The 27,122-nt window shown below is 38.5% G+C and overlaps 1 protein-coding gene across 1 annotated transcript in view; it reads left to right on the forward strand.

Annotated features, from left to right (window-relative positions):
• Nucleotides 1–25,298, forward strand: part of plekhh2 (pleckstrin homology domain containing, family H (with MyTH4 domain) member 2) — a 34,918-nt gene extending 9,620 nt beyond the window's left edge. The window contains exons 3-28 of the mRNA XM_087803363.1: nucleotides 5,481–5,543; nucleotides 5,617–5,760; nucleotides 5,817–5,900; nucleotides 7,015–7,096; nucleotides 7,348–8,153; nucleotides 9,262–9,337; nucleotides 9,393–9,487; nucleotides 9,550–9,709; nucleotides 10,964–11,100; nucleotides 11,302–11,415; nucleotides 11,478–11,564; nucleotides 13,335–13,574; nucleotides 13,632–13,805; nucleotides 13,877–13,985; nucleotides 14,807–14,919; nucleotides 16,042–16,215; nucleotides 16,296–16,393; nucleotides 16,454–16,631; nucleotides 18,222–18,380; nucleotides 18,442–18,539; nucleotides 19,817–19,958; nucleotides 20,022–20,158; nucleotides 20,225–20,354; nucleotides 20,485–20,571; nucleotides 21,830–21,964; nucleotides 22,752–25,298. Of these exons, the coding sequence (XP_087659489.1) occupies nucleotides 5,481–5,543; nucleotides 5,617–5,760; nucleotides 5,817–5,900; nucleotides 7,015–7,096; nucleotides 7,348–8,153; nucleotides 9,262–9,337; nucleotides 9,393–9,487; nucleotides 9,550–9,709; nucleotides 10,964–11,100; nucleotides 11,302–11,415; nucleotides 11,478–11,564; nucleotides 13,335–13,574; nucleotides 13,632–13,805; nucleotides 13,877–13,985; nucleotides 14,807–14,919; nucleotides 16,042–16,215; nucleotides 16,296–16,393; nucleotides 16,454–16,631; nucleotides 18,222–18,380; nucleotides 18,442–18,539; nucleotides 19,817–19,958; nucleotides 20,022–20,158; nucleotides 20,225–20,354; nucleotides 20,485–20,571; nucleotides 21,830–21,964; nucleotides 22,752–22,934 (4,005 nt within the window). The 3' untranslated portion in view covers nucleotides 22,935–25,298. The remainder of the gene's footprint in view (nucleotides 1–5,480; nucleotides 5,544–5,616; nucleotides 5,761–5,816; nucleotides 5,901–7,014; nucleotides 7,097–7,347; nucleotides 8,154–9,261; nucleotides 9,338–9,392; nucleotides 9,488–9,549; nucleotides 9,710–10,963; nucleotides 11,101–11,301; nucleotides 11,416–11,477; nucleotides 11,565–13,334; nucleotides 13,575–13,631; nucleotides 13,806–13,876; nucleotides 13,986–14,806; nucleotides 14,920–16,041; nucleotides 16,216–16,295; nucleotides 16,394–16,453; nucleotides 16,632–18,221; nucleotides 18,381–18,441; nucleotides 18,540–19,816; nucleotides 19,959–20,021; nucleotides 20,159–20,224; nucleotides 20,355–20,484; nucleotides 20,572–21,829; nucleotides 21,965–22,751) is intronic.
• The last annotated feature ends 1,824 nt before the right edge of the window (nucleotides 25,299–27,122 follow it).

Raw genomic sequence — 27,122 nt, forward strand, 5'->3', positions numbered from 1 at the left:
TATAAAAATGACTAAATTATATGATTCGATAAAAACACACTCAACCTTTGTGTTTGTTAAATTCACTTATTCATGAATTAATGAAAAACAACAAGAACATTTCAATAAAACAAGTTTTCAACGCCTTTTTTTAAGATAAGCCGCTTCCATGGCAACTAGGAGGAGGTCCAGGGAAGACCCACAACATGTTGGACAGACTATGTTGGCCTCAGTTTTGTCATTGACCCAAAATAGGTTTTTCTCAAGAGCAGAAAGTCTGGAGCTCTTTGCTCAGACTGCTGCCACCACGACCCATCGTTGGATAACTGGTTGGATGGATGATTTCTGAAATCGTCTTTTAGCTCAGCTCTAAGTCTTAAGATCTGTCGATTTAATCTCAGCCTCGATTCAACAGCTTTTCCAAATGAGATCCTAGTGTTTATGTGTTCTGGTCCTTTTCTAATCAACCACTGAGACATTTTCCTGAATAGAAAAACTACAGATACTTTAGGGGTCATAATGGCAACGGTGCTGTCTTATTTTGTGGGTTTCATTTCTTTCTTTGAGTCAATTTCTCAGATACAATGTTACAAACCTTCAACATATATTTGGCAAATCCCCTTATTCACTTCATCTTTAAGTTATTGGACACATTTTGTGTTCGATCTTTCGGCAAGAGTACCTGCATTAGATAAAAACCTCCTGTTCCTCAAAGGACTGAAAGGGAGAAATAGAAAGTCTCAGGAAAGAAAAGTGTGAAGATTGAGCAGCTCCTGGGAGGAAATACCAAGGTCATGAAAGTGTGTTTGTGTGTGAAGAACAGGAAGTGGAATCTGAGGCGTATCTGGGTCGAGTCATCTTTAATTAAAACGTGTGTGTTGACGGATCTTGAAATGAAAACAAAGAACAGTCGTTTGTTTTTCTTCCTCAGTTTATAAACCATCAGTTATTTGAACTGGATGGAAATAATTGTCCTTCATTTATGTTTTCTCATTCATTCATTCATTTTTTTAACGCTTTATCCCTTATGGGGCGTCGAGGGGAGACTGGAGTCTATCCCAGTTTCATTGGGCGAGAGGCAGGGGACACCCTGGACAGGATGCCAGTCTGTCGTAGGAAACAAACAGACAGACAACCATTCACACACAAACACATACCTACAGACAATTTCCCCAAGTTCTCAATAAACCTCTGTATGTTTTTGGACTGTGGGAGGAAACATCATTCGTTCCTTTTAAGCATTTGAAATACCATTGATAGCACAACACTCAATGGAACAGCAGGTGGCAGTAGTGTCCCGGAAATCACTTGCACAAAAGAATAAGAGCTTTATTTGTATTTTTTTAACCTTTTTTTACTCAAAGTTAATTTGGAATCTGTCCAATCATTTTTAAGGAATGAAATAAAAGTTTGAATTATTTGAGTTGTTTTAATAAGAGACAGATCTATAAATACTGTCTATAAATACCTCCTCGAAACTGTCACCAGAAAAAAGGTGTTTAAAAATGTTTCACGCAAAGTATATGTGCATATAACCTCGAATAAATATACGATGGACTCAACCTTTTGAAACAAACCCTAAAAAAAAGAAAAAGGATGATGCCCTTATGTCATGACATTTTACTACAAAGCTAAATAAGCTACATTGTTATGTTAATCTTTACCAAATAAAATGTGAAAAAAAAAAAAGAAAAAAAAAATGCTGTTATGTATTATATATAATGTTATTGTTTGATATGAGATGAATCATTTAAAAATATAAATAAAATTGTTGGTTAGCTTTCACACCGCGTGTTTCCTGGGTGTGCCCTGGACCTCCGCCCAGTTGAAGGACAAGATTCCACCTAAACCATTCTTCGAGAGGGACGTAGGTTCTACTCCGAGTCTCTCCCGGACGAGTCAGCTTCTAATCACATATCAATGAAGTCCTTTGTCTTCTAGCTCAGCTCTTAGTTCAAGCTGAGGAACCAGGTCTTTCCCTCACTCGTGAACAAGAGCCCAAAATACTAAAGCAAGTGTTTAATAAACCAGCGAAAACCCCCTAAATTGTTTCCGTCCATTAACGTTCTCCTAAACACTATGATTTGACGGAGCATTCTTGGCCGTGGATTAGTCTATATTTGGTCAGTGGCGGGCGCAGGTAACGGAGTCGATAAGCCCGGCGGGTCAGCAGCAGAAAGAGTCTTTGTGAGCTGGCTGGACGGGGGGGGAGGAGGGAGGAGGGAGGGATGAGTTCAGACCGAGGTTGACTACAGAGCTCCAGTTGTGGAATTCTAGGAATGGAAGGGAAAGTCGAGAGGAGTCAGAACCAGAGGAACGTGTGCGGCTGCTCATCCTCCTGATGCATCATGGGACACTCCTTTGATCTCATGAAACCATCATCTTTTTCTCCTCGACGGCGGCCTTGTCATTAGCTCCGGGCTAAAATTGAAGCGACGTGGTCGGTCGTCATGGTGATCCACGCCAACTTTGTTGGATCAGAAACAAAGTTCCGCGTAAATGTCAGTGTCGAACTCTCGATTTCATTGTTGTTATTTTTAACACCAGATTAAACTTTTGTGCCGGAGGGCATCTCGGCGCGAACAAAAAAAACAAAACAGGGTGTGGTGGCATCTGGACCCAGGCGGGTCGCTGTGTGCCAGTCTGGTCAGGAAGGGAAGCCGAAGTGGTCCAGACGGACAGAAATAACTCACAGAAACATACAATCATAGAACGTCTACTCTGGGACCGACAACACTCTCGCTACACAGTGGTCGGTACACAATATATCGTAATATTTTTTTTCCCTTCCAAACCTGAAGGAACAATGAAATCCTTGCGATATCCGAGCTATGACTGAGGATGAGAGGATACAGTGAGATTTAAAAGCTGGACATATTTTGGTTACTAAAGAAAACAGTTACGACTTCGTCATGTGGTCTGTAAATGTTGTACTAATTTAAGTACTCGACAATACTTCAAATATATCCTTGTTACTACAGCATCACAATAAATCGTATTGTTGCAATGGTATTTTGGTATATATTGTATCGCCAGATTAAAAATATATATATTACTACTCATATCTTGTGTCCGAGTGCAACAGGTGGAACAGAATATGCATATTTTTTAATCTTTACTTCTTTTTTTGTAGCAATTTTTGCATTTTTTAATTTAATTATTAAAAAAAACATTAGTTTTTTTGCTTAAATATAAAACATTCTTCGCATAGTCACAAGTGTTTATGTTTCTTGAATCTTATTTTCTGCTAACAATCCAACCACAGAACTGAATGGAAGACACCAGTTACCACACGCACCTTACTTATCGTGCCAAGTGAACTCCCATTTTTAACTAGTAAAAAAAGATTTACTAGATAGACCAGTGGTCCCCAACTTTTTCCAGCTTAGGGCCCACTTTTAAGTCTCAATAACCTTTGCGGCCCACCTGGGACCCCTTAAATACGAAGGCATTACAATACTTTCTCATTTCGTTGTCACGTGTATAATACTCGAAGGAAAAACAATGTAATGAAAATAATATAATGAAAATGTTTAATATCTTTTAAACTTAACGAGTTTTAACATTTAAAACTTTATTATGTGTATTTTTATTTTCAAAAAAAAAGGAAATGACCATTTTGGAAACGATTTCGCGGCCCACTTGCAATACCTTCGCGGCCCGCAAGGGGGCCAGGTGGAGGAGTTGAGAATCACTGATATAGAGCATTTAGTTACTTTTCATTTTAATAACATACTCAATAAATGGTGTGACCAGGGTACACATTTAAGTTTGTAATAATTATGTTGGCAAAAAGTTGTCGTAGTTTTGGTTAAACTTTTTAAAAAACGTTTTTAATTCTTTATATTTTATTTAAATTAAAGTATTAAATTCCCGGCTGTACATCAGTGATAGAGTAGTAAGCGAGAGGCTGGAATGATGCTGTCATGACTTCTGCTCGTCTATAAAGAAGCAAAACTATTTATTTTGGTTCAAGTGTCAATCATTTGATCCCACTGTTGCTGCGTCAGCCACGTTTCCCTGGAGTGCGACCGTACGTGCGCACAAATTCAAATTCTTCCTCAGAATTTCCGCTGACTTTATTTTTCTTGGTGAAGGTTCGAGGTGGAGTTTCTTCACAGTTCAGTCTCGGCTTCCTCCACTTTGAGCTGCGGAATTCAGGAGGAATGTTGCTCATAAAGACATCACTTTCACCGTGTGTGTACACAAGCTGTGTGTGTGTGCGTGTGTGTGCGTGTGTGTGTGTGCGTGTGTGTGCGTGTGTGTGTGTGTGTGTGTGTGTGTGTGTGTGTGTGTGTGTACAAGCTGCTACACAGCTTGAACACACACGACACAAAGACGGAGTTGTGCTTGTGTAGACGGCGAAGTTTGTAGCAGCTTTATGTGTGACACACAACACGTGTGTAGCCGTTAAAATCCCCTCATCAACACACGAGGTGTGAAGTGGAAACACACGGAACTACAACAACAACTTCCTGCTTCATGTTTACAACAGTGTGTTGTTTATGGGAAAAGCGTCATGTTTTTAATCAGTTAAACAATATTTTTGTCCAAAATTTTGTTTTTATAATTTATAATTAATTTTAATCAATCATTTATTCGTCTCACAATTACAATAGTTTAGGTTTGTTTCTTTACAATGTTCATTATTTTATTTTCAACTAATTTAATCTCATAATATCTTCATAATATCAAATGTGTCATTTTGTTTATTTATTTGGTTATTTGTCTTTTTTTTTCAAAACTGTTTTTTTCTTTAACTTTCAAAATTAATTATTTATTTATTTTTAATTTTTTTTTAAAAATCTTTTATTTTAGCTTCAGTTTACTTTTCACTGCAATTTCTATCATACTAATAAATGATATATTGTGTATTTGAATTACCTTTCTATTGTACTTTTTTTTTTATTTATTGTTTTCAGTTTTAACGTAAAAATCATTTTTGAATTGTTTAACCTTTTGTTTTCATTCTATGTGCCTGTATTGGCCTTTTTTGGTTGATATTTCTTCTTTTCTTCTTTCTCTTTATATATTTTGTGAAGTTTTTCGTATTTTAAGACAAACATTTATGATTTGTGTTTATTTATATTGAGAAAATCTACATTAAATACATATATATACTGTATATATATATATATATATATATATATATATATATATATATACAGTATATATAAATTATAAATGTATATATAATTGTGTATAATCTAATACATTTTTTACTAGTAAGTTCATTAAAAAAATCTTATTTAAGATTTTTGGCTAGACCCTCAAAACCTACGATGGTCTGATGAAGCTTCATGAAACAGTGTCATTATTTTCAGAGTCCACTAGATGGCGTCTCTGCACTATTTTCCTTTGTTTTTAACAACTGTTCTAATGAAACATCATTTTTAAACTGATGGCGCCACCTACTGACCTCTGAACAACATGACACTGTTTCATGAAGCTTCATCAGCACTAGAAGTTCTTCCTGATGTAGAAAGTGATGTCATCAACAGATCCAGCAGTTGGAGACTCAGGTGGTGGACTCGGAGAAGCGAGCGTTCACGGCTCAGCAGCAGGTCAGTCCACGTCTCCACGCGTGTCCTCGAGTCCTTCAGTCGGTCACGCGTGTGTCACGCGTGTGTCACGCAGGTCCAGTGGATGGAGGAGAAGCTGCAGGCGGCGGACGGTCAGACGGCAGAGGTGAGTTTGTTCCAGCGCTGCCAGGAGCTCCAGACGCTGGTCCAGGAGAAGGAGGAGGTGGTCACCAGGCTGGAGCAGCAGCTGGAGGAGCAGGTATGACGCCCCGACTCCTGGGTCCGGAGTCGAACTCATGATCGTCATCTTCTCAGAAACAGATGCGGCTTCAGGACGCCAAGACGGTGGAGGAGAAGGCGGCGAAGATCAAAGAGTGGGTGATGGTGAAGCTGTCGGAGGTGAGAACTATATTTTTATGATTTGAATTTACAACTTTAATTAGGGTTTATTAACCTATTCTGTTTTTTAAATTTTCAACTTTGGATATATACAGAATCTAATGTCTTTCTTTCACCTTTTGTTTAATAATTATGCTTTTTATCACATGTTAAACCTCATAAATGTACTATTAAATATGAATTATTAGTATGTCTTGATGTATTATAATTATCTAAATCTATTTTAATAAAAATAATTATATAATATAATATACATTATTGTTGTTTTGTTTTTCCTTTGGGGGGGTTAAATAAACAATTTACTAATTTTCTATTAACTTTTTTAATTAGTCTGTGTATTATTGACCTTATTTAATAATGATTAATTGTTTGAACTTTACAAATATGAATTACTTTCTTACTTACATATATTTTACAGTATTACTTTTTGGTTTTAAAAAGTTTAATGTTTTTTAATGTGATATTTTCAACTTCTGTGATTCTTTTTTATATATAAAGTTGTTTTTTGTTTTTATTTATCTGTATATTGTTGTTTTCACTTCCTGTGTTTTCTCTTGGTAATTAAGTTTTTGCTTCATTATCGTTGCTTTTGTCAACAACATTTTTATTGATTTATTATTACACCTTTGAACTTGCAAAATTACTTTTCATGAAGACCTTTTCATAACCATGACCCTATTTTTAATGACATTATAACATGTTTAACCTCAAAATCTATGAAATATAAATATATATAATCAGGATATTATAATATGTTCAATATAATGTGTATATACAGTATATATGTATTAATTAATATTAAGCTTTCTGATTTCATTATCATTGATTTTATTGAATGTTCGGGCCTTTCAATTATTATTCATTTTATAATTGGATCTTTTTTTTATTAACAATGTGCTTTTGTCATATAATATTTCTAACTACTGTTGTTTTTCAATATATAGTATAAAAAGTGTTAATCACGTGGTTTTCCTTTCCTGTCATTTTCTTTTCTTGGATTAATTTGTCACATTGTGTCCAAAATTCCACTTTTCTTATGTCACAATTGGTTTAAAACAGGATGAAACTTTCTTGTTGCCTTCGGGTCTAAACTGAAGTCGTCTCGTTGTTTCAGTTCGAGGTGGAGAACGCGGCTCTCAGAGAGACCAACAAGCAGCAGCAGGATCAGATCTCGGAGCTTCACAAGCAGATGCAGGGTGAGAGTCCGGTGTCGAGAAGTGTTGATGAAGCTTCATGAAGTGTCATGTTGTTTAGAGGTCAGTAGGTGGCGCCATCAGTTTAAAAATGATGTTTCATTAGAACCGTTGTTTAAAACAAATGAAAATAGTGCAGAGACGCCATCTAGTGGACTCTGACAATAATGACACTGTTTCATGAAGCTTCATAAAAACCATCACTAGTGTGGAGATGTTGAGCTGCAGCATCAGGACCGGGTTTGTGTCGGCAGAGTTGGAGCAGCAGAAGTCTCGCGGCGGAGAAGCGTCTCCGGGTCGACCCGGCGAAGCTCAGCGCCTCAGCAGCCTGACCTTCGGCTGCTTCCAAGTGAGAGGCAAGAGTCCACAGGTGCTCACCGGGCCGGCGCCGTCCCAGAGGATCGTCAGCTCTCAGGGCGAGGCGGAGAACAGAGCCAGGGCGGGAAACAAAGCGGATCACGGTCGCCTCCTGGACCCCCCTCTGGAGGAGGACGGCCCCTCGGAGACGGAGACCGCGTCCGAGGGCTCGTGCCGACCCTGCAGCGAGGCCTACCTGACCGCCTCGGACGACAGCAGCTCCCTGTTCGACGACGACATGCAGCGGGCGGAGGGTCTGGGGTCCTCGCAGGAGTGCAAGGACAAGGCGGAGGACAGGACCTCGGAGGAGCTGAACAAACGATTCCAGTCCCAGAGGCTCGACTCCAAGCGCCCGCCCCAGGACCCCAGGGACACCCCGGCCTCGCCCAAGCAACCCCGCCTCAGGACCCCGACCGGGTTCGGGCCGCTGAGCGTGTCCGTGGCGAAGAAGCACCTGAGTCAGCCGCCGGTGGGCACCGACGCCGCGCACCGGCAGACGCGCAACGCCCTGAGCATGCTGAGGACCCCTCACCCGCAGGAGACCGACCTGGACCAGGAGGTGGTCATGGAGACCGGCAGGGACAACACCGCGGCCTCGGGATCGCAGACCGCAGACGTTCCCTCAGAGAGCAGCGAGGACGGTCAGAACTCAACGCCCGGCAGCAAACCCCCGACCCCCCCTCTGCACAGACTCCCCTCCTGGGTAGGTGGGCTTCAGTCCAGTGGTTTAGTTTCAAGACCACCAGGGTGTTAAGAGTAGACATAACATTGTCATAGTTTATACTTAATATTAAAATCCATCCACGATTTATATTATTATTATTTTTAAATGTTTTTTGCACATATTCTTTTTAAATAAAATTGAATTTTATTGCAGCTTAAAAAAAATCATTTTAGGTTTTTCTCTTTTGCAAAAATAATACATTTAAATACTATTGTTTGCTCTATTAAGTTTTTGATCATTTAATTGTATTTTTTTGGTAATTATTTCTCACAATTTCACTTTTCTTAATGTTTTTATTTATGTTTCTTAAGATCTTACTTTTGTTCTCCATGAGTAATATTTTTTTTTTTTACTTTATTTCTGTTATATCTGGGTCATCTTGACCCCTTGTGGGTGACACAGGGGATAACGCAAATACATTTGTTTTGGGGCCTTCAATTCACCTTGACTCAGAGCTTACACAAGGGTTTAAAAAAAATAATAGAAAGGTTATATAAAAATCCAATGTGAAAATTAACAAATGTTTATATTTTATGTATTTTAAGTAATAACATTCTATATGCATATATGTATTTTATAAAATATGTATTTGATTGTTCTTCCCTGGAGTTTAAATAATATGATAAGTCACATTTAAATATATGTATGTTTTTATTTTGTATCATTTAATATTATTTGTCATATTATTATTTATTACTTTTCTAAAAAGATCTTATATTTATGAATTTCATTTTTATATTATAAATAAAATGTTAAATAATATTTTAATTGATCTGATTAGAAAAAAAATACTCATGACAAGGAAAATTAATCAAAAAAGTAATAAAGTTATAATAATATTAAGAGGATAGTAGTACATATATTATATAGTAATATATATTTTTGATTTAATCATTAATCTATTGGCCTTTAATTGTTTGAAATACTTAAATATTTGTACATTTTTCAGTCAAATATTTTCTTAGATTTTACACATTTTATATATTTTTATTGTCAAATCGTTGTATTTTTATTGCAGTAAATGTGAACCAAAAATCTCGTCCTTTATGGAGTAAAAATAATTCTGGTGTCAAACTTTCCTTCACAGGAGAGTCGGATCTATGCGGTGGCGAAGTCCGGGATCCGACTGTCGGAGACGTCCTGCTCCGACCCGACCAGCAAAGGTGTGTCTGGACAATGTTTTCAAAAGCAGGTGTGAGACGGTGATTCTTCTTCCAGACTCGTCCCTGCAGTCGTCCTTCCCCGCCTTCGTCATGTACACGTCCCTCATCTACCGGAACATGACCACGCCCGTCTACACCACCGTGAAGGGGGTGAGTCCACCTCGCCCCGGTCCTGACACAAGCGTCAACTTTCCCTCCTCGTTCTCCTCTAGAAAGCCACGCTGCTCAGCGCCGGCCCGTTCGTGGAGGACTCGTCCAGCTCCGAGGACTCGTCCAGCTCGGGTGAGGAGGACGGATCCTTCTGCGGCTCCCACAACTCGTCCGGGTCGCACAAGGACGGCAACCCCGGGAGTCCGAGGTCCCTCAAGAGAGGTACCGGCAGAACGTCGAGTCCCTCGTGGCGTCGGGGAGAACGGATGCGAAGCTAAGAAGATGCTTCATGTAGGGATGTGTTGATGAAGCTTCATGAAGCAGTGTCATGTTGTTTAGAGGTCAGTAGGTGGCGCCATCAGTTTAAAAATTATGTTTCATTAGAACAGTTGTTCAAAACAAAGTAAAGAGACGCCATCTAGTGGACTCTGACAATAATGACACTGTTTCATGAAGCTTCATGGTCAAATACGTATTTTTTTGGGGAAGAGTGTCTGTCCCAGTTAGTCGGGGTAAGAGGGACCCACCGGACCCTGGTCATCCTGGTACAATTTTTTTTTTTTTACTTCCTTTTTGGAGATAGATTTTTTAATGTTATCTATTGATTGATTTATTTTATTTATTTATATATCATTCATTTCTTAATGAAATAACATATATATACTGTATTTATATACATATACAGCATATATAGTATAATAAAGTATATCTAATCTTTATAATTAAATATTTATTTAATTTGAAAGAAATCTTTATTTTAATTTTTTTAATTCTGGGAAAGAGTGTCTGTCCCAGTTAGCCAGGGTCAGAGGCGGGGGACCCACTGGACCCTGGTCACCCTGGTACGATTTTTTTTTTTTGACTTCCTTTTTGAAGTTGGATTTTTTTTTTTTTATGTTATCTATTCATTTATTTATTTAATTCATTTATATATAATTCATTTCTTAATGGAATAACATATATATACTGTATATATATATATATATATATATATATATATATATATATATATATATATATATATATATATGTTATTCCATTAAGAAATGAATATATATATATATATATATATATATATATATATATATATATATTCAGTATATATATGTTATTCCATATGTGTGTGTGTGTGTGAGTATAAACAGTACATATACAGCATATACAGTATAATAAAGTACATCTAATCTTTCAATTAAATATTTATTTAATTTAAAATAAATCTTTATTTTCATTTTTTAAATTATGTTTAGCAATATGTGCATTATTTTTAACTTCTATCTTTTTTACCACTTGATTTCCTTTTCTCTTATTTAATCTTTTCCTCTCCGTAAAGAACTTTTTCACTTGAATCATTTGGAGTTTGTCATTTTGTATCATTTTGATAACTTTTTGTTTCCGAAATTCCACTTTATAACTCGACAACGACTTCACTTTCTCAAGTATTCTGCCGTGAAACAAACGTTTTTCCTCCCGCAGCCGTATCCATGTCGTCCATGACGTCGGAGAGCGACTACGCCATCCCGCCCGATGCCTACGCCACCGACACCGAGTGCTCGGAGCCCGAGCTGAAGCTCCCCAAGACCTGCTCTTCCGCCAGCGACAACAGCAAGAGCGTGAGTTCAGAGGTCACGGTACAGAGGAGGTAGAAGGTAGAAAGTATAGAAACTGATTAGCGCAGAAGACGAGGTCAGTCGCCAGGGATCAGACCAGGTAAAACAAGGGGTAAGATGATGAGATGATTGACGTCGAGAAGATCCGCCGAAACCATCAGGAGTTCTAGTCGCTGCCGCAGGTGACGACACGTGTCGATGCAGGAGCCGATGGAGAAGTCGGGGTACCTGCTGAAGATGGTGAAGACCTGGAAGAAGACCTGGAAGAGACGCTGGTTCGTGCTGAAGGACGGAGAGCTGCTGTACTTCAAGTCTCCCGTGAGTGATCCTCAGACCTTCTGGATGGTTGTGGTCTCACTCGTGGACTCTTGGTTCCACAGAGCGATGTCATCAGGAAGCCTCAAGGGCAGATCGAGGTCAACGCTACGAGCAGCATCGCTCGAGGAGAAGGGAAGCAGATCCTCCAGGTCAGTTGTAAGAAAATGTATCTAGAAAACACACATTTATCCTTTTTTTTTCGTTTTTAATATTAATATGTCAATCTATTAATACTGCATTTCTTCGATTCTAAATCTTTTTACCGGAAAAAAAACCAAAAACAATGCGTCTTAAAAGACTATGATATTTGTCCGAAGTTCCATGATATTACTCGGCGAGGCTCATTTGTATCGCTCTGTGAAGTTCCGTGGTATTACTCCGAAGGTCTGTGGTATTACTCTGAAGTACCGTTGTATTACTCTGCCAAATACTGTGGTATAACTCCGAAGTTCCGTGGTATTAATACGCGAAGTTCCCTTAGTATTACTCTGAATTTCCATTTTGTTACTCTCTGAAGTTTCATAGCTTATATACTGTATACCACGGGAGTCTCTGTAGTAATACACTGCACTCCAAAGTTCAATAGTTGTATTACTCAGCGAAGTTCCGTGGTATTACTCCACAATCCTCCATGTTATAACTCTACAAGGCTTCGTAGTATTACTCACGAGGCTCCATGTTATTACTCCGCAAGGTTCTGTAGTATGACTTGCAAGGCTACTTTTTATTACTCTGCAGATTCCGTGGTATTACTCCACAAGGCTTTGCGGTACTACAACGAAGCTCTGTGGTATTACTCTACAAAGTTATCTTGGTACTACACCGAAGTCCTGTGGTATAACTCTGTGAAGTTACCTTGGTACTACACTGAAGTGCTGTGGTATTACTCTACGAAGTTACCTTGGTACTACACCGAAGTTCTGTGGTATTACTCTGCGAAGTTACCTTGGTACTACACCGAAGCTCTGTGGTATTACTCTGCAAAGTTACCTTAGTACTACACCGAAGTTCTGTGGTATTCCTCTACGAAGTTACCTTAGTACTACACCGAAGTTCTGTGGTATTCCTCTTAGAAGTTACCTTGGTACTACACCGAAGTTCTGTGGTATTACTCTGCGAAGTTACCTTGGTACTACACCGAAGTTCTGTGGTATTACTCTGCAAAGTTACCTTAGTACTACACCGAAGTTCTGTGATATTCCTCTGAGAAGTTACCTAGTACTACACCGAAGGTCTGTGGTATTCCTCTGAGAAGTTACCTTAGTACTACACCGAAGTTCTGTGGTATTATTCTGCGAAGTTACCTTAGTACTACACCTGAATTCTGTGGTATTACTCTGCAAAGTTACCTTTGTACTACAACGAAGTTCTGTGGAATTGCTCTGTGAAGTTACCTTGGTACTACACCGAAGTTCTGTGGTATTACTCTGCGAAGTTACCTTAGTACTACACCAAAGTTCTGTGGTATTATTCTGCGAAGTTACCTTAGTACTACACCTGAATTCTGTGGTATTACTCTGCGAAGTTACCTTTGTACTACAACGAAGTTCCGTGGAATTACTCTGTGAAGTTACCTTGGTACTACACCGAAGTTCCGTGGTATTACTCTGCAAAGTTACCTTGGTACTTCACCGAATTTCCGTGGTATTATTCCGCAAAGTTCTGTGGTATTACTGTGCAAGCTTTGTGGTATAACTCTATAAGGTTCTGTAGTACTCTGCTCGGCTTCATAGGTTTGCTCTCTGAGGCTGCTAAACTACTCAATGGTACTACAGAGCGTTGCAGAGTAATAACAATAATAATACTTTTATTTTAAAGGACTCAAAGTTACAATGCTATGAAAATGTACCTGTTCATTGATATTGAGCCTCTTTGTAAAGAATGCAATATAATAATAAGAGTCTGTGTAAATGTCTCAGGTGGTGACGGGGAAGCGAGTGACTTACCTCAAGGCCGACTCCCCGAACCTGCTGGACGAGTGGTTGCGGGTCCTTCAGTGCGTCCTGAGGGTCAAGGCCGCCAGTCCTCTCTTCACGCAGCCGGACGTCCGACCCGGCATGAAGGGTCTGCTCATCAAGGTCAAGCACGGCTACTCCAAGAGGGTCTGGTGCGCCCTGATCGGGAAGACGCTGTACTACTTCCGGGGTCAACAGGACAAGGTACGTTCCGGGAGGGTTGATGATGTCATCAGGCGGCGCCGCAACCGCTGCTTGTAGTTCCCTCTAGGTCAGATCAAGCTGTGGGAGGCCCGGGTGGAGGAGGTGGACCGGTCCAAGGACGAGCAGCTGAAAGAGTGCGGCTGGAGTTCGCAGGTCGCGCCCTTCACCCTCGCCGTCCACCCGCAGGAGCAGGAGCCCACCTACCTGCTGGTGGAGTCTCGCCACGAGAAGGTGTGCCCTCGCTCCACGGCGCCTCCTCTGGCGGCAGAGAGTAACTGTTTCGGTGTGTGTTGTGGTGGCAGGAATCGTGGTTGTACCATCTGTCGGTCGCCGCGGGAACCTTGATGGGGAAAGTCGGTACCGAGTTTGAGCAGCTGTCGGGTCAACTCTTTCAGCTGGACGGAGACCCGAGTGAGTACTTTTCAAGTGTTACCTAGTTACATAGTACGGATCAAGATACTGGGGCAACGATACCATATATTACAATATATTGTGGTACTCTCAGAATAGATATATATTGGTTGTTACAGTCGACAGTACTTTCATTTGCTATGAAACCAAAATATGTCCAAACATTAGCTTTTAAAGTTGACTGTATCCTCTCATCCTCGGTCAGCCATTGCGGCGGAAGTTTAATTGCAACACAAAGCAATAATATTTGCATGTTAATTCTAAATTAGAAATGTCGATATATATTTATAAATCTATATCAATAAGTGTACTGTATGCTGTATATATTGATATTTTATATTACACCTTATTCAAATAACTGTGATCTGTTTTTTTTATTTTATATTATTACAGTGATGTATAGGTACAATATTGTAAGAAGATATCTTGATATTGGATTGTATTGATTTGCAACTTAATTGTAAAACAAAGGATGTAATTATTTTTATTTTATACACATGTTATTAAAGTATAAAACATAAAATAACTACCAATATGCTTACAATAAAATATGATTTTGAAAACCAAAACACTTTTATTTTTTAAGATTTTTTATTATGGATACATTATCGTAAGATTTTTTTTATATATATTTAATTTTATCGATACTTTCTCACACCCCTAGTCCAGACTAGACATGGCTCAGGGACATGTGACTATTTTCTACCAGAATCCCGCTTGAAACTCTCTGCCTCCATCTAGTGGTTGTAGTGTTCAACACATCTGGTCAATGTTCAAGATCATTGTTCTCACCTGCATGTTCTTCTCACCTCCTCCTCCAGACTCTCCCGTGTGGAAACATCCCATGATGTGCTTCAGCAAAGAAGCTCTGTCGTCTCCGCTCACCACGCTACCCTCACAGGCGCTGCAGACCGAAGCTGTGAAGCTCTTCAAGGTGCACAAAGTGTTATTATTATTTTATATTTAAGAATTTATTTATTTTCCCCCTTATTATATCGTCATTTTCATCCTTTTAATACATTTCTAATTATTTTTATTCTTTAACCCTTGTGGTATCTCAGGGCCAAGGTGACCCGAAGGTCTGAAAACAAATGTGTTTGTGGTATCCCTTGTGTTTTCTGTTTTCTCCCAGATATAACATAAGGGTTTACATAGAACATTAAAATATAACCGTGATGTTTTTTTGTTTTCATCATTAATTGAATCATATTTATCAAATATATATATTAACACTTTACACTTTTTATTTATATCAATTTAATTGTTTTTATTAAAACTTTAAATTAAATCGTCAAATGTCACTTTTTCGTCTTAATATATAATTTGTATAATTTGTATTATTATCATTATTATTGCTGTTAACTTTGTTCATTCATTAATTTATTCATTTTCTTCTGCTTATTATCTTATTTGTATGATTATCATCATTGCAGAAATTTTTTTTTCTTCCCATTTCATATGTTTATTTTCATTATTCCTAATTTTTCTTACATTAAAAAATCAAAATTGAATATGCAACATTGTTATATTATATCATTTAAATCATATTTACATTACCAATAATGTATTTTTACTCGTGTTATTCTTGTTATTTATATCATTGTATTTATTTTAAATGAATTATTTTGACTATTCTGCATTACTTACTTAGATGTATTCATTATTTGACTAATAAAACTTGAAATAAAACAGATTTTATTAAGACAAATGTTTAATGTCACTTTATTACTTATTTTCTGTCACCATTAACTATATATTTTATTGAGTATTGTTTTGATTGTTTAAGTGCTTTGTGACCCTGATCTAGAAAAGCGCTCTATAAATATAAATTACTTACTTACATTAAATGTATTTATTAGATGTGTTATAATTAAGTAATTTGTATTTATAGAGCGCTTTTCTAGACCAGGGTCACAAAGCGCTTAAACAATCAAAACAATATTCAATAAAATATATACTTTAAAGATCAAGATAAAACTGATAACACAACAGGATTGTTTAATGAATATTTATTAATTATTTTATATACAAACGTCATTCGTGTTCTTCGTGTCAGACGTGTCAACTCTTCATCAACGTGGCCATCGACGCCCCGGCCATCGACTACCACGTGTCTCTGGCCCAGAGCGCCCTGCAGGTGTGTCTGACCCACCCGGAGCTGCAGGACGAGTTCTTGTGTCAGATCATCAAGCAGACCCGCAAGAGGCAGGGCCAGCCCGGGCCGCTGCAGGTACGGGGGTCACCGGCAGGGGGCGGCAGAGAACCGTGATGACGGCACTAGTGTCTAACTGCTCGTGTGTCTTGCTCAAGGGCTGGCAGTTCCTGGCCCTGTGCGTGGGACTGTTCCTGCCTCACCATCCGTTCCTCTGGCTGCTGCAGCTGCACCTGAGGAGACACGCCGACTCCAGGTGACGTCGGAGCGTCCGATTGGTCGACTCGATTCAGGTGTTTGAACAGCGTGTGCACAGGACCGAGGTGGGCAAGTACGCCATCTACTGCCAGCGCTCGGTGGAGCGGACACAGCAGAAGGGCGAGCGTCAGGCGCGACCCTCGCGGATGGAGATCCTGTCCATCCTCCTGAGGAACCCGTGTCACCACTCGCTGCCCTTCAGCGTGCCGGTGCACTTCCTCAACAACACCTACCAGGTGACGCTGGAGACGTGATCTTCATGTGACACGTGGGATTGTTGTCGAGCGATTACACACGTGTTTGTGTTTCTGTCATCGCTCACACATGCACACGTACACATACATAAATAAAAGCACTTACATACACATACACATATACGTACAAAAACACACAACCACATAAAAGCAAGAACATACACACAAGCACGGACACACACATATATACAAAAACACACAACTACACATACATACAAGCAAATACACACAAGCACGGACACACTAATGTACATACAAAAACACACAACCACACATACAAACAAGCACATACACACATATACAGACAAGCACACAAACATGTGTGTTGATATTTTAAAGTTTATATTTAAACTGTGTATTGTTTTTGTTTGTTTAAGCGCTTTGTGACCCTGGTCAAGAAAGATATTTACAAATAAGATTTACTTACTTACTTTATTTATACACACATACAAACACACACATACAGACAAACGCATACACACACACATACTTGCAGACAATTACATACACACACACAGACACACGCACACACACATACAAACACACACACACACACAGACAAGTACATACACAAACACACGCACACATACAGACAAACACACACACATAAAGACAAGCAGACACACACACATACTTGAAGACAATCACATACACACACACACACACACACACACAGACAAGTACATACACAAACACACGCACACATACAGACAAGCAGACACACACGCACACACACACAAGCACAGACACACACACATACAGACAAGCACATACACGAACACACACATACATGCAGACACACACACACATAAGCACAGACACACACACATACAGACAAGCACATACACAAACACACACATACATACAGACACACACACACATAAGCACAGACACACACACATACAGACAAGCACATACACAAACACACACATACATACAGACAAGCAGACACACACACACATAGGCACAGACACACACGTTTTACCTTACACACATACAGACAAGCACATACACAAACACACACACACATACAGACAAGCAGACACACACACACACAAGCACAGACACACACACATACAGACAAGCACATACACACACACATACAGACAAGCACACACAAACACACACATACAGACAAGCACACACACACAGACAAGCACAGACACACACACATACAGACAATAACACACATGGACTCACCTTACACACATAAATACTTGCGTGCAGACAAAGATATAAATACACAAACACACACAAATACCTCACACTGTCGAGGACAAAGCAACACAGTGAAGTAAAAAAGTGCTGTTTATAACAAGTGATAAGAAAATGTAACAATATGACGACTGATGACAGCATTTATTCTGAGGAACTGATGAACTGTGATGTCATCAGATCTTAACTTCTGATCTGATGACATCACAGTTCATCAGTTCAGATGTTAAGATCTGATGAACTGTGATGTCATCAGATCTTAACATCTGAACTGATTACCTGTGATGTCATCAGATCTGAACATCTGATCTGATGACCTGTGATGTCATCAGATCTTAACCACAAGTGTGTCTTCAGGTCGTGAGCTTCGACGCCTCCACCACGGTGGACGAGTTCCAGACTCGCCTGAACCAGGACTCGGGCGTGAGGAAAACCGGGCTCTCGGGCTTCAGCCTGTTCACCGACGACCCGACGGGCCGGGACCTGGAGCACTGTCTCCACCAGGGGGCCGTCAAGGTGAGCGAGGGGAGCTCGACCTTTGACCTTCAGAGGTCAACACGCGTGCGTCTCTCCTCAGGTGTGCGACATCATCTCCAAGTGGGAGCAGGCGTCCAAGGAGCAGAAGAGCGGCAAGTCTGAGAACGCCCGCACGGTCCGCCTCACCTACAAGAACAGGTTTGATGACATCATCAACCCGAGACCAGATTAATGTTTGATCTTCAGTTACTCTTCAAGTGGAAACATCGACTTTGAACACAAACAAGGAGACAAAGACGTTTGAAGTCATGATGAGAGAAATAATTCAATGTACTTAAGTAAATATGATTTGTCTGCAGTTGTTTTAACGCCTTCAAAAATAAAAAATAACATAATTAATTATTATAAAGAGCTGAAAATAAAATAAAATGTATCAAATGGGAAATTTAAGAAGAATTATTTTTGGTAAAAACAAAGGAAATGTTGAATAAAACATACATAAATACATGAATAGTAAAATAGTATCATAAAATAATGTTTATTTTGAAAAATGTGTGATTTTATTGTGTTATTAATATATATATTATTTGCATTATTCCACATTTTTCTTACATTAAAATACAAAATTTAATATACAATATAGTGATATATATATATATTCACGACTTAAATAGAATATGTAATCATGAAAGATTATTTAAAATATTAAGAAGATAATATTTAGTTTTTTCCTTAAAAAATATGTAAATTCCCCCTTAAAATGATCAAATAGTGCATTAACAGTATTTAAAATATATATAATTGATCTTAAAAGAGTGAAATTAGCAAATATGTGTTGTTGTTTTTTTTACTGATAACTGAAATATTAAAATAAGAGATGAAGTCGTCAAATATAATAACAAATAATAATAATTTAAAATTGTCAAAAGTACGTTGATTTATCAAAAATGGGAAAATTAGAAATCTGAAAACTTATATTAAATATTGTTAAATATAATTTAGTGTGATAAATCTAAAAACTACTTTAAGGAATAATTTAACAAAATAAATTTTAAAAAATTGTGAAAAATAAGCAACATAAGTTTTTTAATTAAATTAAGGAGATTTTAACAGATACAATTGATTTAATTACATTTTTAAATAATTTTAATCATTATTTTTACTATTATCTTAAGTCTGTTTAAACTTTAAAATAAAGAAATATTTTCAAAAGGAGAGCTTTGTGGCGATGTGTTGGTGAAGCTTCATGAAGCAGTGTCATGTTGTTTAGAGGTCAGTAGGTGGCGCCATCAGTTTAAAAATGATGTTTCATTAGAACAGTTGTTCAAAAACAAAGTAAAATAGTGCAGAGACTCCATCTAGTGGACTCTGAAAATAATGACACTATTTCATGAAGCTTCACCAGACCATCACTAAAGAACTTCCATTTTTTTAAATAAAGTTAAATTCAAATCTCATCCTCCTAAACTTCTCAGGCTGTACTTCACGGTCCAGGCTCGAGGGGAGTCTGAGCGCGAGCGCTGTCTCCTGGCCCACCAGACCAACGAGGCCATCGTGGCGGGTCACTTCCCGGTCAACAAGGAGCTGGCTCTGGAGATGGCCGCTCTGCTGGCTCAGGTCCGAGGAGAGTCACCTGTCGTGTTACGAACATCTGCTGCAGCTTCTCCTCTGCTCCTCCAGGTGGAGTTCGGGGATTTCGAAAGACCGCTCTTGGCCCCCGCGTCGGCTCCCGCCAAGACCACCCAGACCCTGAAGCAGGTGCTGGACCGGTTCTACCCCAAACACTATCGCAAGAGCACGACGGACGAGCAGCTGAGGTACCTGGACCACGGTCTTCACCTGAGAGCGAGAAGGTTTCTCCACTCACGTCTTCTTCCCAACAGGCAGCTGCTGCAGCGTCTCGCCGCTCGCTGGACGTCGCTCCGGGGTCGGAGTTCATCCGAGTGCGTCAGGATTTACCTGACCGTGGCCAAGAAGTGGCCTTTCTTCGGCGCCAAGCTGTTCGAGGCCGAGGTGACGATGACTTTTGAATGTTTTTTTTAATAATGTTGAACATCTGCTCGTCTCACCCCCTCTCGGTGAACTCATCACGCAGCATTTTCCCGCCGACAGCAGGTGAAACGATCTGTCTTTGTGTTTACAGTCCATCACTTCCTGTCCGGAGCAGAGCACGCGAGTCTGGCTGGCGGTCCACGAGGAAGGCGTCAGTGTTCTGGAGCACAACTCCATCGTAGGTTCTTCTGTGATGTGTCACGTCTTACAGTTTCAACATAAACTCTCTTTTTATGGTCACTGTGCATCTTTTTAACTTTCCATTTTAACAGTTTTTGTTAATTAAATTTCTGTTTTTAATGAAAATAAATTGTTAAAGATGAAGCTTCATGAAGCAGTGTCATGTTGTTTAGAGGTCAGTAGGTGGCGCCATCAGTTTAAAATTGATGTTTCATTAGAACAGTTCAAAACAAAGGAAAAATTGTGCAGAGACACCATCTAGTGGACTCTGACGATAATGAGACTGTTTCATGAAGCTTCATGAAATTTGTTGTTTAGAGTTCAGTAGGTGGCGCCATCAGTTTAAAAATGATGTTTCATTAGAACCGTTGTTTAAAACAAATGAAAATAGTGCAGAGACGCCATCTAGTGGACTCTGACAATAATGACACTGTTTCATGAAGCTTCATCAACACATCACTAACGTGGAGATGCAGCATCAGGACCAGGTTTGTGTCGTTCATCAGAACATTACTAATAAAATAGTCTATTTACAAACGTAGATATATACATTATTATCATATTCAGTTGGTGTATTTAAATTAGTATCGTTATGGAAATAATGTGTATGAACAAATTTAAATTGTTTAAAAGGAAACTGTCAACTTAAACGTATTATAATCTTATTATTAATATGTTTGCAGATCTTATTTAGATTTTATGTTGTTTTTTTTTATTTTCAGGCTGACATTTTGTTTTTGTTTTTTAAGGGTTTGTCTAAGTTTACCTTCTTGGAATCCTTTTATTGACACACTCAAAAAGAATAAAAGAAAATTGTAAAATTAAAAATAATTTGGTAAGAGTTAAAGAGGTATTTAAAAGATAACTCCATTTAAATTGTCTTAATACAAATAGTGTTCTTTAGTGAAAAAAAATTAAATAAATATTTAATTAAAAAAAAAATTGAAATATAATTATTTAAGTATATTTATATATATATATATATATATATATATATATGATAATATTATCATTAAATATATATATATATTTAATGATAATATTAAGTCGTTTCGTTTTGTTTTAATTACTTCAAAATAAATAAATAAAAAGTACTTTTAAATAAGGTTTAAATCAGTAAAATATATAAGTACGAGTTTATTCATTTACATTTAAATTAAATTAGTATTTTTTTATGAAACTGAAATGTAAATAAATGTACATTTTAATGAAAAAAGAGAATAAAAGTGGCAGTTAATGTGTTTTGAATCGTGCAGAAGCCTCTGGTGTCTCACCCGTACAAGAACCTGGTGACGTTCGGCGGCTGCAAAGACAACCTGATGCTGGTGGTGGCGCCGAACAACAGGGAGAAGTCATCGGAGAAACATCTGTTTCACATGGACGTGTCCAAGGTGAGCGTCATGCTAAAGTGGCATGTTCATGCTCACCTGAGTCTAGTTCTCTGGAGGTTTCTGCGTCACTGTTTTGCCTCGTTTCCGAATTTTTTCTTGTTAAAGGTTTTTGAAATTGAAAATATTTAGATTTTTTTTTTAAATTGTTAAGTAAATAATCAGATCAAATTATATTATTAACCTTTGTATTATCTCTGGGTCAAGGTGACCCGAACGTGACTAAGTTAGTCATCTGACCTCCAGGTCACTCTGATCCTGATATAAAACAAAGAATTAATAATATAAAGTGTACTACTAAATAATAATTAAATACAAGTTAATTGAGCTAAATGTAAAATTAAATTGAAAATTGCTAATATTAAAACTTAAAAATAGAGAAAAAAAATTCTACAGAAATTTAAAATTAGGAACGTGAAATTTTTTTGTATTAACGATAATACATAATTAAAACTTACAATAATATAGATAGATATGTAATGACAACAAATTAATCAAATCAAATCAAATAAAATAAAAAGATGTCCAAAAATATTATTTTTTAAAAATGTATTATTGTTTTGTTGTTGTATTATTTTATTTTAATGCAAAAACATGTTTTTAACAATAATAAATAGTCATTTTTGATGATCAATGAATGAAAATAATGAGCTATATTAAGAGATTATTGTAAAATGATATAAACGTGTAGTCGTCACTGCAGATAATGATAAACATGAACGCTCATCAAGAGTTGAATCTGCCGAGTCGTCTAAAACTCTCCCCACGCCCGGTTCTGTTGCCCCAACAGATCCGCGAGGTGGCCCTCCTCATCTCCGGTTACATCAACAGCGCCCACCAGCAGAAGGCCGCGGCCCACCACCTCTCAGCTCCGGCCCTCATGGTGGCTCAGCCGCTGGGACTGAAGGGCAGGAAGGAGCTGAGGAGCAAGTCTCCGCCGGGTCGACCCAGTCAAGCCCCCACGCTGCTCTGAGGACGGACCTCCACCACCTTTATTTATTGATCACCTCAGTTTTTGTAGTTCTTGGATCAGAAGGTGAATACAGGAAGTCTCTCGGTCCAGGATCAAGTTATGAAGGACACAGGAGCGAGTGATGGACCCAGAAAGTTGGTGATGAAGAAGAAGAAGAAGGAGAATGATGAACAAGGACATGAAGGAAAAATAGAGGAGGATGAAGATACGTGAAGATGAAGGACTTCAAGAAGTTCTAGCAAAGTTGTGAGATCAGTTTTAATGAAATTGTATTTATTGATGTAACGAAACGCAAACAGCAGGAAAAATGTAGTTGATGGTTTGATGAAGCTTCATGAAACAGTGTCATTATTGTCAGAGTCCACTAGATGGCGTCGCTGCACTATTTTCCTTTGTTTTAACTGTTGTAATGAAACATCATTTTTAAACTGATGGTGCCACCTACTGACCTCTGAACAACATGACACTGTTTCATGAAGCTTCAACTACTTTTCACTTTTTTTAAAAAAGGTGTTTCCACCAATCAGAGCCAAGATCTGACATGTGAGGGAAATGATTAAACTCTGAAGCAATTACTAGTGACGTGTTGACAAAGCTTCATGAAACAGTGTCATGTTGTTTAGAGGTCAGTAGGTGGCGCCATCAGTGTAAAAATAATGTTTCATTAGAACAGTTATTCAACACAAAGGAAAATAGTGCAGAGACGCCATCTAGTGGACTCTGAAAATAATGACACTGTTTCATGAAGCTTCATCAGCATATCACTGGTAATAGCATTTCCTCAGGGGCCACTTTATAAACTGTAACTGACCTATGGGGCCGCAAAGCAAATAGATAGAAGGAACAAAACCCAAAGAATATAAAAATCTAAAATATTATGCCAGTAAATTTTATAACAAAGCTTCACATATTTCTATGTAAAATATGACTAAATGTTTTTCTTTCTATTTACTTCCAAAATGATTTGGAGGAAAGAAAATACTTACAAAAATGACAAATAAAAATGAAGGGAAAAATAAAACATGTTACTGTGATGTTACACGTTGAAATGAATAATGGAAATAAATTAAAGTTTTTGTTAGCTATAAGAAGAATTTCCGAGGGATTAATTGAATTTTAAGAGCTTCATTTCAAAATTCCTGATCGACCATTTAGATATTTCACTAACTTTAGACCCCCTCCCCCCTGCAGATTGTTGCCTAATAGCGCTGAATTTTCACAATTAAGGAGATTTTTACTTGGTTTTTTTTTGGATCTAGGAGTTTTTTTGGGAAGTATTCTTCGTTCTGCGCCGCATTTTCTCCTTCACTTCTACTCTGCTGTGTGTTGTGCAAACGAGTTCTAGAACAGTGATGTGCTGTGTCTCAAATCGCATACTAGCGTACTAAATGTTAGTATTTTTAGTGCGTTAGTGCGTCTCAATTCTTAGTACGCCAATTTAGTGTGCATGGCGCAAATTCTAACACGCCCACAAAACTGAGCATGGTTCGATGGACACTAACCACACTAAACAGCCGCCATCTTAGTGTTGTTTTAAACGGAAGTTACGTCATATATAAATGTATATATATTCATATACTTACAGGTGCATTTTCCGCAGCAGTAGGAGGATAAACACGTCTTCGCTGCTGATACCAGCTTAAATATCTCGCGATTATTTAGATTCTCATATTTTTTCTTTATTTCTTTTTCCAAAGTTGCAAAACGTGCTGCCAGCAGGTGTCGATAGCGTTCAAACAGCTGGTTGAAACATCGTTAAATAGAAGTAGAAGAAGAAGCGGTCATGTGATTTCCTGTTAGTATGTAGCAGCAGAGTTTGATTTGAGACATACTATCTGTGGAGAATTTGCGTACTAGTTAGTACGTACACTAAACTGATGCATACTAACTTCTAGCATACTAAGAGTAGTATGCGATTTGAGACACAGCACTGGTCTTGATGAAGCTTCATGAAGCAGTTTCATTATTTCCAGAGTCCACTAGATGGCGTCTCTGCACTATTTTACTTTGTTTTGAACAACTATTCTAATGAAACATCATTTTCAAACTGATGGCGCCACCTACTGACCTATAAACAACATGACCTGTTTCATGAAGCTTCGTCCACTTTAAAACAACACATGTAGAAAGTATGAGGTTCGAAGAAAATTCTAATCAGATTTTTTTTGGTTTTGAACAAAATACTAATTCTTGAAGGAAATCTCTTGATGATTTTCACGCCTCTGTTGTTCACTATCTTAAATCTTAGTATTGGTTATTTGAATTGAGAAGATAATTATTATTGATGTTTCTCGGGTCAATATTTGAAAAGCCAGAAAGTAAAGAGTGATGGACTGAAGGAGGATTAAAGGCTTGTTGCTTGTGTGCTTGTGTGGTTACTGAGTAGCCAGGAGTGGACGAGACTCGGTCAATTATTCCCACCTCAGGGCGAGAAAACTCACTCCCGGCGTCGAGGGAGAAACTTGTCGTGATGTTTTAAAAAACGTTTCCGCGTCCATGAGTTTCTGCTTCGTCTTCATCTTCTACAGAAACTGGAAGTTACTCGGGATGACCAGGAGCCGCCTGATTGGTCGGTCCGTCAGCATGAAACCTTTTTACCTGACAGGAAGTGACACACCTTCATTCCAGAGGGAGGGGGTGGCGGGGGGGAGGGGCGGAGAGCGACACCTGAGACCCGACCTGTCTGAACTAGTCGGAGGCTTGTCTTTGTGTGCGTCGCCGTGGCGACGGCGAGGAGCGGGAGGGCGGGGGAGCGAAGAGCCACAACAACAAAAGTGGTTCTGTTGAAAAAAAAACAACAGGAAGTGAAGTCATCGGGATTTTTTCAAAGGAGGGGAAAGAGAGCATTTATTTCTCTGTGAACTCTGGTTTCCTCCCTCAGAAATTGTGAATCCCAAAACCACAAATGACAAAATGGGACGAATAACAGGCATAATCCAGATTACAATCTGGATCCAGGAATATTTTAAAGGGATTCATTGTTTTGCGGGGAAACAGCTGCTGCACTATTCTTCTTCACCTCTCATGTGTGTGATGTGCGAGCGAGTTCTAAAATGTTACCTTCATCTACTGTCACTTCCATTGATGATAGTCATAAAAAAACGTATTTACAATCAAAGGTCAAAGAACGTTGCTCAAGTAAATAAAGGCATAAAAGGTGAACCTAGTCTCTCGGACTAGTGATGATTTCAAGTGGGTGGAGGCCCCGGGGCGGACGGGCTGGAGCCGGAGCTGGAGTCACTTTTTATTCTTGAAGCCAAATGACACGGAAGAGAAGATGAAGCCTTGAAACGATGATGAAATAAGATGTTAAATGATAAGTTAAAATATGAAGATTTATACTTAAATACTTAATACTTTTTCGGGATAATAAATATAAATACTAATTTAAAAAAAAGTGTTTTTTTTACTATTTAATTGTGAGTTAATATTTTTATGAAAAGGAAATGTATCTCTCGTGGTCCAGGGTCAAACTTGTAGAGCTGCGAGAAGTTGTGTCTCGAATCGCACACTTCTGCACTTACAATTAATATTTTGAGTGCGTCCCAATTAGCAGTGTGTGAAAATGTAGTGCGCAATGAGCACTCAATTGGCCAGAAAATCGAGTGTGGATCGATGGACACTTTCCACCCTTAACGTCCTCCATCTTAGTGACGTAGATGAAGCTAAACTGAAGCTACGTCACTGATGATAACACTAATTTTTACCTCAAAACAACAATAATAACACAATGAATCACAACTTAATAAGTTGTTTCAATTGGTGAAAAGTGTTGGAGATAGAGTTTCAACGTCTGGTTACAATCAGTGTTAAATAGTAGTAGAAGAAGAAGCTGTCGAGTCATTTCCTGTGTGTAGCAGCAGAGTTTGATTTGAGACAGAACTACTGTTGAAATTTGAGCACTGCGCTAGTAAATCTACTTTCTTACAGTGTACTGTAAAGTAGTGCACTTAGAGAAATGTACGATTTGAAGACACAGCACCGGCCTCTGGACAGTGACTGCTGCCCCCGCAACCTGACTCCAGGTTAAACGAAGATAATTCCCGGATTATGATGGTTCACTGGCTTCTTCAGTCAATATTTATTATCATCTACATAAAGATTCTCTTCGAAGCTTTGAGACTCTTTTATTTACGTTCCTCTGCTTGTCCTGAACCTTTCGGTCATGAGTCAATGAATCAGAGTCAT

The sequence above is a fragment of the Callionymus lyra genome, chromosome 11 (assembly GCF_982586985.1).
Source record: "Callionymus lyra chromosome 11, fCalLyr1.hap1.1, whole genome shotgun sequence".
NCBI lineage: Eukaryota > Metazoa > Chordata > Actinopteri > Syngnathiformes > Callionymidae > Callionymus > Callionymus lyra.